Below are 15699 nucleotides of genomic sequence, written 5' to 3' on the forward strand. Positions count from 1 at the left end.
AGGAGTCTTGTTGCTTGTATTCTTGATAATTGGCATTATGACTAGAGTGAGATGAAATCTTAGAGTAATTTTGGCTTGCATTTCTTTAATTGCTAGAGATGTTAAGTGTTTTTTTCCTATTTTTATTATCCATTCATATTTCTTCTTCTGTGAAATGTCTGTTCATCCTTAGCCCATTTATTGATTGGGTTATTTGTTTGTTTGTTTGTTTTGGTGCTCAATGTTTTGAGTTGTATATATATTAGAGATCAATGCTCTATCTAAGGTGCATATGGTAAAGATTTTCTCCCATTTTGTAGATTCTCTCTTCATATTATTGATTATTTCCTTTGCTGAGAAGAAGTTTTTTTTAGTTTTAATCCATCCTATTTATTTGTTCTTGATTTTACTTCTTGTGCTTTAGTAGCCCTGTTAAGGAAGTCAGTTCCTAAGCTTACTTGGAGGAGATTTGAGCCTAGTTTTTCTTCTATTAGGTGTAAGGTCTCACTTCTAGTGGCTGTCTTTGATCTACTTTGAGTTGTGTTTTGTGCAGAGTGAGAGATAAAGGTCTAATTTTATTTTGCTACATATGAGTTTCCAGTTTTCCCAGTACCATATGTTGAAGAGGCTATCTTTTCTCCAATGTATGTTTATAGCACCTTGTTCTAGTATAGGATAACTATATTTATGTGGGTTTGTTTCTACTTTGTTTGTCTTCTATTTTGTACCATTGGTCTACCAGTCTGTTTTGGTGCCAATATCATGTTGTTTTTGTTACTATTGCTCTGTAGTGTAGTTTAAGTTCTGGTATTTTGATGCCACCTGCTTCATTCTTCTTGCTAAGGATTGCTTTGCCTACTCTGGGTCTCCTATTTTTCCAAACGAATTTTATGATTTATTTTTCTATTCCTATGAATAAAGAACGTCACTGGGATTTTAATAGGAATTGCATTAAATCTGTATAATGCTTTTGGTAATATAGCCATTTTGACAATATTCATTACATCTATTGACAAGCATGGGAGATCTTTCCATCTTCTAAGGCCTTCTTCAATTTCTTTTTTTAGTGTTCTGTAGTTTTCATTGTAGAGGTCTTACACTCTTTTGTTAGATTGAGGTAAAGTATTTTTTTTGAGGCTATTGTGAGTGGGGTAAATCTTCCCAATTTCTCTTGCAGTAGATTCATTTATGATGTATAGGAACATGTTTGATTTGTGGATGTTGATTTTATATACTGCTATTTTGCTGAATTCAATGATTAGTTCTAGAAGTTTTCTTGTTCATTTTTTTGGATTTTCAAAATATAGGATCATGTCATCAGCAAATAGTGATAGTTTTGAGTTCTTCTTTTCCTATTTTTCCTTTAATTTATTTACTCTAATTGCTCTGGCTAAGGTTTCAAGAACAATGTTGAATAGAAGTAGTGAAAGAGGACATTATTGTCTTCTTCCAGTTTTTAGAGGGAATGATTTCAATTTTTCTCAATTTAAAATTATGTTGGCCTAGGGTTTAGCATATATAGCTTTTACAATGTTGAGGTACTTCCTACTTTCTAGTGTTTTGAACATGAAGGGGTGCTATATTTTGTCAAATGTTTTTCTCCACTTATATGATTCTTGTCTTTAAGTCTGTTGATGTGATGAGTTACATTTATTGATTTCTGAATGTTGAATCAATCTTGCATCCCTGGGATGAATCCTACTTGACCATGGTGAACTATCTTTTTAATATTTTTTGTATGATATGTGCCAGAATTTTTTTGGTATATGACTTTTTTATTTTTATTTTTTTTGCATTTTTTAATTTGTTGTTCAAAACATTACAAAGCTCATGACATATCATCTTTCATACATTTGATTCAAGTGAGTTATGAACTCCCATTTTTACCCCAAATACAAATTGCAGAATCACATCAGTTACACATTCACAATATTTACATAATGCCATATTAGTGACTGTTGTATTCTGCTGCCTTTCCTATCCCCTACTATCCCCCCTCCCCTCCCCTCCCATCATCCCTCTCTACCTCATCTGTTGTGGTTCAGTTCTCTCCCTTGTTTTTCCCCCCACTTTCCCCTCACAACCTCTTATATGTGATTTCGTATAATGTTGAGGGTTTCCTTCCGTTTCCTTGCAATTTCCCTTCTCTCTCCCTTTCCCTCCCACCACTCATCTCTGTTTAATGTTAATCTTTTCCTCATGCTCTTCCTCCCTGCTCAGTTCTTAGTTGCTCTCCTTAAATCAAAGAAGACATTTGGCATTTGTTTTTTAAGGATTGGCTAGCTTCACTTAGCATAATCTGCTCTAATGCCATCCATTTCCCTGCAAATTCCATGATTTTGTCATTTTTAGTGCTGCATAATACTCCATTGTTATAAACGCCACATTTTTTTATCCATTCATCTATTGAAGGGCATCTGGGTTGGTTCCACAGTCTAGCTATTGTGAATTGTGATGCTATGGTCATTGATGTGGCAGTATCCCTATAGTACGCTCTTTTAAGGTCCTCAGGGAATAGTCCGAGAAGGGCAATAGCTGGGTCAAATGGTGATTCCATTCCCAGCTTTCCCAGGAATCTCCATACTGCTTTTCATATTGTCCCCACCAATTTGCAGTCCCACCAGCAATGTACAAGTGTACCCTTTTCCCCACATCCTCTCCAGCACTTGTTGTTGTTTGACTTCAGAATGGCTGCCAATCTTACTGGAGTGGGATGGTATCTTAGGGTGGTTTTGATTTGCATTTCTCTGACTGCTAGAGATGGTGAGCATTTTTTTCATGTACTTGTTGATTGATTGTATGTTCTCCTCTGAGAAGTGTCTGTTCAGGTCCTTGGCCCATTTGTTGATTGGGTTACTTGTTATCTTATTGAGTTCTTTGTATTTTCTGGATATTAGGGCTCTATCTGAAGTGTGAGGAGTAAAGATTTGTTCCCAGGATGTAGGCTCCCTATTTATCTCTCTTATTGTTTCTCTTGCTGAGAAAAAACTTTTTAGTTTAAGTAAGTCCCATTTATTGATTCTTGTTATTAACTCATGGGCTATGGGCGTCCTAATAAGGAATTTGGAGCCTGACCCCACAATATGTAGATCAGAGCCAACTTTTTCTTCTATCAGATGCAGAGTCTCTGATTTGATATCAAGCTCCTTGATCCATTTTGAGTTAACTTTTGTGCATGGCAAGGGAAAGGGGTTCAGCTTCATTTTGTTGCATATGGATTTCCAGTTTTCCCACCATTTGTTGAAGATGCTATCCTTCCTCCATTTCATGCTTTTAGCCCCTTTATCAAATATAAGAAAGTTGTAATTTTGTAGATTGGTCTCTGTGTCCTCTACTCTGTACCATTTGTCCACCCGCCTGTTTTGGTACCAGTACCATGCTGTTTTTGTTACTATTGCTCTGTAGTACAATTTGAAATCTGGTATCACTATACCTCCAGATTCACACTTCCTGCTTAGAAATTGCTTTTGCTATTCTGGGTCTTTTGTTTTTCCAAATGAATTTCATGATTGCTTTGTCTATTTCTACAAGAAATGCCATTGGGATTTTGATTGGCATGGCATTAAACCTGTAGAGAATTTTGGGTAATATTGCCATTTTGATGATGTTAGTTCTGCCTATCCATGAACAGGGTACATTTTTCCATCTTTTAAGGTCTTCTTCTATTTCTCTCTTTAGGGTTCTGTAGTTTTCATTGTATAAATCTTTCACCTCTTTTGTTAGGTTGATTCCCAAGTATTTTTTTTTTTTGAGGATATTGTGAATGGAGTGGTTTTCCTCATTTCCATTTCAGAAGTTTTGTTGCTGCTATACAGGAATGCCTTTGATTTATGCATGTTGATTTTATATCCTGCCACTTTGCTGAATTCATTTATTAACTCTAGCAGTTTCTTTGTAGACCCTTTTGGGTCTGTTAGATATATTATCATATCACCCGCAAATAGTGACAATTTAAGTTCTTCTTTTCCTATTTTTATGCCTTTAATTTCTTTTGTCTGTCTAATTGCTCTGGCTAGTATTTCAAGAACTAAATTGAATAGAAGTGGTGAGAGAGGGCATCGCTGTCTAGTTCCAGATTTTAGAGGGAATGCCTTCAGTTTTTCTCCATTTAGAATGATGCTAGACTGAGGCTTAGCATATATAGCTTTTACAATGTTGAGGTACATTCCTATTATCCCTAGTTTTTATAGTGTTTTGAACATAAAGGGATGCTGTACTTTGTCGAATGCTTTTTCTGCATCTATCGAGATGATCATATGGTTCTTATCTTTAAGTCTATTGATGTGGTGAATAACATTTATTGATTTCCGTATATTGAACCAGCCTTGCATCCCAGGGATGAATCCTACTTGATCATGGTGCACAATTTTTCTGATATGCTTTTGTATTCGATTCGCCAGGATTTTATTGTGAATTTTTGCATCTAAGTTCATTAGAGATATTGGTCTTTAGTTTTCTTTCTTTGAAGTGTCTTTGTCTGGTTTCGGGATCAGGGTGATGTTGGCCTCATAAAATGAATTTGAAAGAGCTCCCTCTTCTTCTATTTCTTGAAATAGCTTGAAAAGTATTGGTACTAATTCTTCTTTGAAGGTTTTGTAAAACTCCCCTGTATACCCATCCGGTCCAGGGCTTCTCTTGTTTGGTAGTCTTTTGATGGCTTCTTCTATTTCTTCCTTTGTTATTGGTCTGTTTAAATTGTGTGTCTTCCTGACTCAATCTGGGCAGATCATATGACTTAAAAAATTTATGGATATCTTCACTATCTTCTATTTTATTTGAATATAGGGTTTCAAAATACTTTCTAAGTATCTTCTGTATTTCTGTAGTGTCCATTGTGATATTGCCTTTTTCATCCCATATGTTAGTAATTTGAGTTCTCTCTCTTCTTCTCTTTGTTAGCATGGCTAAGAGTCTGTCAATCTTATTTATTTTTTCAAAGAACCAACTTTTAGTTTTATCAATTTTTTCAATGTTTTTTTTTTGTTTCAGTTTCGTTGATTTCTGCTCTGATTTTAATTATTTCTTGTCTTCTACTACAGTTGCTGTTGTTTTGCTCTTCCTTTTCTAGGGTTTTAAGATGTAGTGTGAGTTCATTTATTTGTTGTTTTTTTCTTTTTTTGAGGAATGAACTCCAGGAAATGAATTTCCCTCTTAAAACTGCTTTCATTGTGTCCCATAGATTCTGGTATGTTGTGTCTGTATTGTCATTTATCTCTAAGAATTTTTTGATTTCCTCCTTTATGCCTTCTGTAACCCATTGATCATTCAGTAACATATTGTTCATTTTCCAGGTGATGCAGGATTTTTCCTTCCTTCTTTTATCATTGATTTCCAGTTTCATTCTATTATGGTCAGATATGGTGCATGGTATTATGTCCACACCTTTATATTTACTGAGAGTTGCCCTATGGCATAATATATGGTCTAACTTTGAGTAGGATCCATGTGCTGCTGAGAAGAATGTGTATCCACTTGATGATGGTTGATATATTCTACATATGTCGGTTAAGTCTAGGTTATTGATTGTGTTATTGAGTTTTATAGTTTCTTTTTCCAGCGTTTGTCTAGAGGATCTGTTCAAGGGCTAGAGCAGTGTGTTGAACTCCCCCATAATTATTGTGTTGTGGTCTATTTGACTCTTGAACTTGAGGAGAGTTTGTTTTATGAACGTTGCAGCACCATTGTTTGGTGCATACAAATTGATAATTGTTATGTCTTGATGGTGGATGGTTCCTTTTAACAGTATATAGTGTCCTTCTTTATCCCTTTTGATTAACTTAGGTTTGAAGTTGATTTTATTCGATATGAGTATGGCCACTCCTGCTTGCTTCCAAGGGCCATGTGAGTGGTATGATTTTTCCCAACCTTTCACCTTCAGCCTGTGTATGTCTTTGCCTATCATATGAGTCTCCTGAAGGCAGCATATTGTTGGATTTGTTTTTTTAATCCAGGTTACTAGCCTATGTCTCTTGATTGGTGAATTTAAGCCATTAACATTTAAGGTTACAATTGAAATATGGTTTGTACTTCCAGTCATGTTTATTTATGTATTTATTTTAGTTTGGCTAGTTTTTCCTCTTTGGTTATTTTTCTCCCCCTTTACTGAGATACCTCCCACTGTTAGTTTTGGGTGCTATTTTTCAATTCCTCTTCTTGTAGTATTTTGCTCAAAATGCTTTGCAGTGCTGGTTTTCTGGCTGCGAATTCTTTTAGCTTTTGTTTACCGTGAAATATTTTAATTTCATTGTCAAATCTGAAGCTTAATTTTGCTGGATACAGTATTCTTGGTTGGCATCCATTATTTTTCAGCGTTTGAAATACGTTGTTCCAGGATCTTCTCGCTTTCAAAGTCTGTGATGAAAAATCAGTCGTTAACCTAATTGGTTTACCACTGAGTGTAATCTGACTCCTTTCTCTCGTAGCTTTTAATATTCTCTCCTTGTTCTGTATGTTGGTTATCTTCATAATTATATGTCTTGGAGTTGGTCTATCACGGTTTTGAATGTTTGGGGTCCTGTAGTCTTCCAGGATTTGGCAATCCATTCCATCTTTCATCTCTGGGAAGTTTTCTAGGATTATTTCATTTAATAGGTTGTCCATTCCTTTGGTTTGAACCTCTGTGCCTTCTTCTATCCCAGTGACTTTCAAATTTGTTTTTTTTATGAGATCCCATATCTCTTGGATAGATTGCTCGTGAGATTTAAGCATCTTTTCTGTGTTGACTATATTCTTTTCAAGTTGATAAACTTTGTCTTCATTATCTGATGTTCTGACTTCTACTTGATCTAGTATATTTGTAATATTCTCGTTAGAGTTTTTAATCTGGTTTATGGTTTCCTGCATTTCTAGGATTACTGTTTGGTTTTGTTTTTTTTTTTTAATCTCTATCTCTTGGTAAAGCTCGTTCTTTGCAGTTTGAATTTGTTTGTTTAATTCGTTTTCAAAATATACTTTCATTGCTTGGACTTGCTGTCTCATGTCTTCTCTAATATTCCGTTCCATCTGAGTTAGGTATGCCTTGATTTCTTTCCCTGTCCATGTTTCTGATGTTTCTAGGTCCTCCTGTAGATTTAAGTTGTCCTGCATTGTTTGTCATCCTTTTTTCCCTTGTTTTTTCATGTTGTTCACATTACTTTCCAGCTCTGTTTGACTGCTTTGTAACTGCTTTCTCCTATACATTTGTTTTGGCTTTGTATATCTCTGTTGTATCTCCTTTGTGGTGAGATATTATGCCTAGAAATGTTGGGCTTTATTGTACTTTAAAGCTGATTCATTCAATTCATAAAAGGCTTCCAGGTTCTGTATGCATATAATGATTTGTTCTTTGTTCTTAGGACTTTATGTTTAGGTTAGGTGCTTTGATGGTATGAGGGTTAGTATGTCTTGGCTACTTTAGAAGATTGCTCTACTGAAGGTGGATACTAACAGGCAATTGGATCAGGGTGTTGGTAGTATCTAGGTATTTATGAGCCCTATAGACAGCCTCAAGACATTCATCTATTTGCATTTAGGCAATTACATGTAATGGAAGACGTAATGCTTGGGATGAAAGTTGAGGGGTAGGGGAAAGAAGGTGCTCTTAGAAAGAAAGAAGGAGAGAGAGAGAGAGAGAGAGAGGAGAATGAAAAGAACAATAAAACTTGAAACAGGAAAGAAAGAAAGAAGGAAAAGGGGAGAAAGGAACAGAGAGAGAAGAAGAAAAAGAAATTGAAGTCTTAGAGATTCATTTTCTTCTCTTCCAGTAGCCGGAGCTGTGCCCTCTGAGCGGAGCTTCTGCCCTCTACCTGATAGCGATTCCTGTAATGTGTCTCCTGGGAGTCTCTCAGACTTGTCAGTCCAGAGCCATTTCACTTCTCCGGCCTTTCACCCCTTCCTCTTGTCAGTCAGCCAGCCAGGTCCTGTTCACCAGAAGTGGTTCCCCAGAGATCTAGTTACACTTGCAGCCCCACCACGTGTCCCATTTAAGCCCCAGTGCTGCGCTAAACTGGCAGCTAAGACCTTGGGAGTCACTGCTGGTGATATGGGGGTTGGGGGTTGGGGATCCCCTCTGCTTCCCTACAGACATGACCCCTGAGAGATCCCTGAAGTTTCCTGGCTGCTTGTATCTGGATGGGGAGGGAGTCACACACCTGCTAAAGTGGATTCTGCTGGGAAGGAATTCCATCAACCGAACTCCGTTGATGTCACCTCTCTGCTATGGCGGGCCCCATGCTCCTTGCCAGAATGTCCGAAGGGAGGGGTGGGACATGTTGGCCTCAGCTCCCGGCTCGCTATTTCATGAAGGCTTGGCTAAAGACCTCTTCCTGCCAAGCTGCATCTCGGAGGCTAGCGGGACCCAGTCATGTTGGCTGTGGGCGGACGGGCCGGCAGCCGAGCCACGGCGTGCGGACTGCGGCTGGCGGATCTGGACCTCTGCGTCTCGTGGCAGGGATTTGCTCATCTGGGGCAAACTGTCACTTCAAAAAATCCTAGTAGCTCCCGGCCGGTCTCTCTTCAGTGGAATTTTGCTAGGAGATTCTCTGTTGGTAGAATCTAAGTGTTATCTATGCATCTTTATGACCCATCATTGAGGGGGTATTGAAAGCCCTGCCTCTCCACCAGCTGCCATGTTGGATCTCCTTGACAGAATTTTTTTGAGAATTTTTGCATCTATGTTCATCATGGATATTGGTCTGAAGTTTTCTTTCTTTGTCTTTGTCTGGTTTTGGAATCAGGGCGATAACAGCTTCATAGAATGAGTTTAAATGGGTTCCCTCTTTTTCTATTTCATGGAATAATTTAAGGAGTATTAGTGTTAATTCTTCTTTGAAGGTCTTGTGGAACTCAGCTGAGCATTCATCTAGTTCTGGGCTTTTCTTAGTTGGTAGGCTTTTGATGGTGTCTTTGATTTCATTGCTTGAAATTGATGTGTTTAAATTGCGTGTGTCCTCCTGATTCAGTTTGGATAGGTCGTATGTTTCTAGTAATTTGTTGATGTCTCTAGAGAGATAAATCTGAGGGGCATTGTATGCCATTTTTAGAGGAGTCCCAGGAGGATTGAGCCCTCATTAACCACAGTGATATTGAGCTCCAATAATCTATCCTTTTTATTGCCTTCCCTTATTTGTCTCACTGTATCTTACCCTTTACTTCTGTGTTAGGTATCACTTCCCAAATCAAATATCTATGTTTGAGTTCATATCGAAGGCCCCCTTTGCCCAGGACCTAGATCAAGATAACAATTTCAGCTCTTTGCTAGTAGCAAATTACAATTAAATTGTGAGAACATTCCTTTTTCTGTTAACACTTTTTGCATTTACAGTTTACAATAGAATATTGCAATTCCTCTTTTAAAATATGAGGTAGGGTAAGGGACAGTTTGGGTTGGTTGAAAATTTTGTTTAGCATTAAAACTGGAGGGCCCTGTGTCTTTACTGTCTATACTCATTCTCTTGGTGATCTTATCCAGTCTTATAGCTCTGACCTTCAGATATTTATCTTCAATACCGACCTTTCTCCCCAACCCCAGATTTGCATATCAAGATGCCTTTTGACATGGTAATTTTGATATCTAGTACACATCCCTAAACTGACATGTTAAGATTGAACTTAGATGGTCTTCCAGGATCTTCTAGAAAACTTTCTTCATATGCATTTCCCCCATCTTGGTTTATGATTACTTCACTCTGCCACTTTTTCATTGTACATCTTACATTCATCTTTGACTCTTTCTTCATGGTAGACAACTCATCAGAAATTCCTGTTGATTCCACCTTAAAACTACTTCTGAATCCAGCTATTTTTTTGTTTTTGTTTTTACTGCTACACTGTGGTCTGAACCATCATCAAGTTTTTGAAGCTTAATGCTTCTACCTTGTCCTCTGTAGTATATTCTCTATACAACCAAAGAAATCCTTAAACAACATAAAGCATATCATGTTACTTCTCTACCCAAAATCCTGCTGTAGCTCTTTTTTTTTTTTTTAACAGAAAGCAGAATCTAAGTTCCTACGTGGTTCACAGTGCACTGAACAATCTGGTTCTGTTATTTCTCTGACCTTATTTTCTACTACCCTACCAGACATGCACTCTGCTTTTACTCCACTAGTCTCTGCACATCCTTTCACATGCCAGGGGTGCTCCCACCTCAATTTATCATGTACTCCTTTGCTGTGATTCTCTTCACTTACAAGACAATGTGGCTAACTTCATTGTTTTCTTCAAATCTTTGCCTAAATATCACTTTTAGAATGGAACCTACCTTACCAACTTTTTTCAAAATTGTGACTCCGACTGCCAGCATGTTTGATTCACCTCACCTTTTTTTCCTTCTGACACTTCTGAGTTTTGACATATGATCTTTTTTGCCTATTTTTTATGGACTACTGTCATGTGTCTGTTCTTTTTTCCTACTAAAACAGATTCCATATAAGCAGAGAATTTTCTTTGCTCATTGATCTAGCTCACTAAACCATTGCCTTACACATAATCAATCGGGCATTCAAAAAATTGTTGAGTAAGAATTTTTGTTTTATCAAATACTGTACAGTTTATGGTACTATTTAATATCCTACCTCTTCCAAAAAATGTTTTGGAGTGCCTTATGAAAATGTATATGGTACAGCAGAATAACAAAGATAGGAAATTGGGGGAAAATAAAATAATGATTATGAAAAGGTTGGGGAAGATTAGATGTTTTTAGATTTATTGGAAATAGAACACAAATATGGTACTGAACCAAAAGGAACTTTCAAATTTTCAATGGCTAAAAATGATAACAAAGTTTTACAGATGAAGGACTGGTCATAAGTAGCTATGAAATTATGATAATATACCATAGTCATGCTATAAAACTAATAATTCAAATATGCTAATCAGTTAATGTCCTGCTCTAATTTTCAGGTTTGAGTGAGTTAAGGTACTAAATGGTTTCTCCTTATCCCATCTGGGAGTTTGCCACTTAGGTTAAGTTCCAGTTTCATTTATAATGAAAGTCAATAGTATACAATGTTTGGCTTGAATGTAACCATGAGGTTCTTAAGTCAAAGAGAAAATATTATTCTAGTTAGCTGAAGAAAGAAACTGAAGATTGGATTAAGAAAGTTTCTTGCACAAAACAAACAATAGCTTTCATAGATACTTTTTCTTTAATAATTTAACTTTTTCTGATTTCACTTATGGTAGCTGGCTTGTGAGGTGTGTTTGCACATTAGGAATCATTGTCTTTTATTACTGATGTCCAGTGTCTGAAAAAGCCATCATATTTCAATATTCTGTCCATAGGTTTTGGTGGTTTCTGATGGGAAGGTAAATTTAATCTCCATTTTTTTTCATTTTAGCCAGAAGAGGAAATCCCAACCTCTGCCTCCTAAATCTGCATCTCAGAGTTCATACTTTATCATCTCCTAATCTCTGACTTTGATTGTTGCTCTGTACCTCCTGATACTCAGTGGGTGAATCCAGTACCACTCTGTCTTGTTCAGCACAGTAATCTCTGTATTCACCTCCACAGTTATACAGTGGGTACCAAAGTTAACTCAATGTTTTCTCAGTACCTCCTGAGAGGTGTGTGTGTTTCCTGTTATTCCTCAAGTTTGTACCAGCATTAGATACTTGCTTTTCATCACTTCGAATCTTGTTTGGCCCTCCTTTTAACTCTAACCATTGCTATGACCATTTCCTGAATGTTTTGAATGCCTTTACTTTACTTTTGAATGACTTTAAATGCACTTGTTTGTGCCTTTTCTCAGACTGGAACCCCAAAGCATGCTTCTCGTTTTCAGCTGTGGGGCACTTCTGAAGTCATGGTATAGGATGCGGGAAGGTACTCTGGACTCATGAGAGCATATACTAGAAATGAGGGGGCAGTTAATGACTCCAGGATCCATAATTAATGAGCAAGGTTGATAGTAGAGAACTATTGTCCACTTCATCCCAATGAATGTCTCAGATTCAGAAGGCTTCTGGAGGTTTGAGCACCAGCTGACCCAGGAGGGTGAAGGTTGCAGCTCCAATAGCCTTGTGTTGGATTTCCCTTCTCTTTTTTACTCATACTTTTGAGCACTTTTTTCTCAGTTACATGAGAATAATCCTAGTACAGTGTCATTGTTCAGCCTTCTATATTCTTTCTTCAGTTGATTCTATACTTTCCATTTGTTTCGATGCTACTTATCATTGTGTAAATTACAATAACTATCTTGATGAAGTTTCCTTATAAGTCAGACCTTCTTACCCTAACTGGATTCTTTACCTGTCAAGTTATCCAACAAGTAACCTTATATTGCTACCTGAGACTTTCATGTCTTCAACCTAAAAACTGGTCTTCCTCACTCTCAATACATTCTTACATGCTCTGTTGAGAAATATAAGACTTTATAAGAATGACTTCCACATTTTTTCTATACTTCAAAATAGTCTGCTAACCAATTCCTACTCACTGTAGAAAGCATAAAAGTTTAAAAAATAAAGAAAAACTTCTGAAAATCATGAATTTACTCTCCAGTTTTAAAAGAGATAAAGTATTTGAGTTAATTTCTCAAATTGTATTCTTGATTATGTTCAATCTTAATATCTCATGTTCTTCCTTTGTAGTCTTCCCATATCATATCTGTCCTCAACTTTGTCATGGTTTCTTTTGCTGACTACCATTGTATTCAAATTTCACTTGTTAGAAAAAAAAAAGCTAAATTTTATTTTTATACCATCTTTATTCCTATTAACCACAAGCTTTTCTTATTTTTTTTCATTCAGTTGACCATTTATTGAAATAATAGTCTATCTTATTACTTATTCAGTCTTTAAACCCTGAAAATTAAATTACAATCTCTACTAGTCTTTGGAATGTACCATCTTAAAGATCAACAAAGGATAAGATCCTTAACTCTCTAATAGCCTTTTCCCAGTCATCATATTTGATTACATTCCAACATTATCCAGTAAGTCTCAGTTTTCTGTGTTGACATTGTAAATACTTCTATTTCAAGTGTCCTCCTCTTCACATTCCCCAACCATTATCTCATTCACTCTTGGATCTTTCTGTAGGCTCTTTCTATGTCACTGATCCGGTTCATACAATCCAGTCTTGAATTATTTCTCATTTTTTGTATTATTTCTACTAGACTGTGAGTTGGACCTTAAATTTAATTTGTCTGAAATGGAACTTAGCATACTCATTCAGCCTTCCACACCTTACTTCTTTCTTCTGCTTTCCTTGTTTTCTGAATAATAGCTTTCTTTAAGATATTGCTGAATTCCCAATTCCTCTTTGTATCTACCTTGTCTAGAGAAGAGGCTAAAAAGCCAGTCGTTACAATTTACATAAATCATCTCATTTAATCTCCATAGTAATTAATATTTCATTAATAAGCAAACTAAGATTCAAAGTGACCCAGTGAGTTGTTTAATGTCAGAGCTATCTAAGGATGGGAACCATGTCTTCTTGACACTAAAATCCTAGACTTTTCACTGTGTAACAGAGTAGTGAGCCTTAAATAGTAATATATCCTGAATCATCAAAGAAATATTCAACTATACTTTTATTTTTTACTGCATTTACTGATCAAAAATAGGCAAATACATTTTAGAAAGATTTCTTTAACAAGAATTTAAAGAAATAGACCAAGAATGGTAGCCTTTAATCCCAGTGACTTGGGAGGCTGAGGCAGAAGTATCACAAGTTCAAAGCCAGCCTCAGCAATTTAGCGAGGTCCCAAACAACTTAGTGAAATCTTGTCTGAAAATAAAATGTAAAAAGGGGTTGGGTATGTGGTTCAGTGTTTAATCATTCTGGGTTCAATCTCTAATATCTTTCCCCCTCAAAAAAATAAAAAGGTAAGTTTTAAAGAAATAAAAGCTTTCTGTTAAACTTTGTTATCATAACATGCTTAACCAGAAGAACATCATTCCCAAATTCCTAAGTAAACAGAGTTGTATTATATACTAGACTATGTACATGTTCACTAACATCTCTTATGTTGAATTCATAGTTGGAAATAGTTGAGTATTTTAGTATGTGTTATTAGTTGGACATTTGTTGGTGCTAAAGTCAATTCAGTAATTAAAGATAACCTTTAGGTAATGGCCTTCAGAGTTAACTTACGTTTAGTAACTTACAAATAATCTAAAATTAAATGGAGGCTCAAAAGCTGCACTTAGTGCATAGCATGGAAATATCCTATGGAAGTGGGAAATTACATGATAGTTTTTAAGTATGAATTGTACTCTGCCCAAAGGATGAACCATCATTAGGCAATTGCACATTGAACAACTGTTGTTTAAGTACAATTTTATCCAATTTAGACCTAATGAACTTGGTAGATTAGATCCCTGACAAATTAAGATGCAATCAAAACCTCATTTGGATTCTGTGCCATCTAGGTCAAAAAGTTTAAAAAGTGCTAAGTATATTTATTTGGCATATAAAATACATCAACTTTCTTGTCATTCTTCTAGTTAATTATTTCATGAATATATATAGAATATAATTTGTGCTTTAAGGAGTATCATCATGTGGTGAGTGGTAGATGATGATATAAGAGACTTAGTTCTCTGCTCTCAAGGAGTTTTGTTCCCATTTTTGCTAATTTTTCTCAATTGCTCTGAATGACAATTTTAAAATCAAATGGATCAAAAGAATTTTGAGTTCAAAAGCAAAGTAAGTTTCTCTCCTAGCAGGAGAGTTGACAAAAGGTCTATAATAAATGGTAACAGGAATAAAGAGGCAAAGATGTGTTTTGACATTGTACTCTGTCTCACCTACCTCAGAGGTGCAAATAACACTGTGGTTTTATTTGGAACTTTCAGGAAGGGGTCCAGATCATCATTTTTCAGGAAGTACAAAAGATATATCAGAAGAAGCCCATGTCTGCTTACCCTGCAGAGAGGGCTGCCCCTACTGTGCTGATGACAGCCCATGCTTTGTCCAGGAGGATAAGTATTTGAGACTTGCTATCATCTCCTTCCAAGCCCTGTGTATGCTGCTTGACTTCATCAGCATGATGGTGGTCTACCACTTTCGCAAAGCAAAGGTAAACCCAGGTACCCTGGTTATGATCTTCCTTCTTTGTACAAAGTTACTTCTCTTTTTTTTTTTTTTTTTGCAAATTGAATTTCCAATCTCAGTTACTTCTCTGCTAAGCAGAAAAATGTTTCTATAATAGGATTAAATTAGAGCATGAAAAGTATATTCTTTACCTTCCAAAGAAAAATAATGGTTAATAACATGATACTTTAACATTTTGTTTATTGACATCCCATCCTCCTGCTCCCAGCACCAACATTTAGCATGCGGCTCTAGTGCTTCATTGCATTGAAGCATTCTCCTTTACATCTCTGTTTGTTCTTGATGGGAACTTGTTTTATCTATATTCAATGTATTGTTAGTTTTTTTCATATATAGAGGACGTGTAATTTTTTAAATATTTCTTTTATTTCTCTTAGTCATTTTTTAAGATAGTAAAGGACTCAACAATTTTTGAACACATTATACTCTGGAAAATTCATTCATGACCTTGTATTTGGTTTGTAGGATAACAGTGATCCTGGGAAGAACTTAGTTTTTTTTTTTATTCTTCAGTAACATTATTTTATTTATTTGATATACAAACAATTTCATTTCTTTGTGTTTGTTTTCAGAATATATAGTCTATGTTCAATAATTTCAATTCAAAACAAAACATTAAAATGATTATCATTAACATGTTTTGAAATAATTTTTTAAAATACACACTCACATATCTTAGT

The 15699-nt window shown here is 35.9% G+C and overlaps 1 protein-coding gene across 1 annotated transcript in view; it reads left to right on the plus strand.

Moving 5' to 3' along the window:
- Gpr158 (G protein-coupled receptor 158) overlaps positions 1–15699 on the plus strand; it is a 401208-nt gene that overhangs the window by 223324 nt on the left and 162185 nt on the right. The window contains exon 4 of the mRNA XM_026401197.2: positions 14761–14984. Within this exon, the coding sequence (XP_026256982.2) occupies positions 14761–14984 (224 nt within the window). The remainder of the gene's footprint in view (positions 1–14760; positions 14985–15699) is intronic.

Source organism: Urocitellus parryii, chromosome 9, assembly GCF_045843805.1.
Source record: "Urocitellus parryii isolate mUroPar1 chromosome 9, mUroPar1.hap1, whole genome shotgun sequence".
Classification (NCBI taxonomy): domain Eukaryota; kingdom Metazoa; phylum Chordata; class Mammalia; order Rodentia; family Sciuridae; genus Urocitellus; species Urocitellus parryii.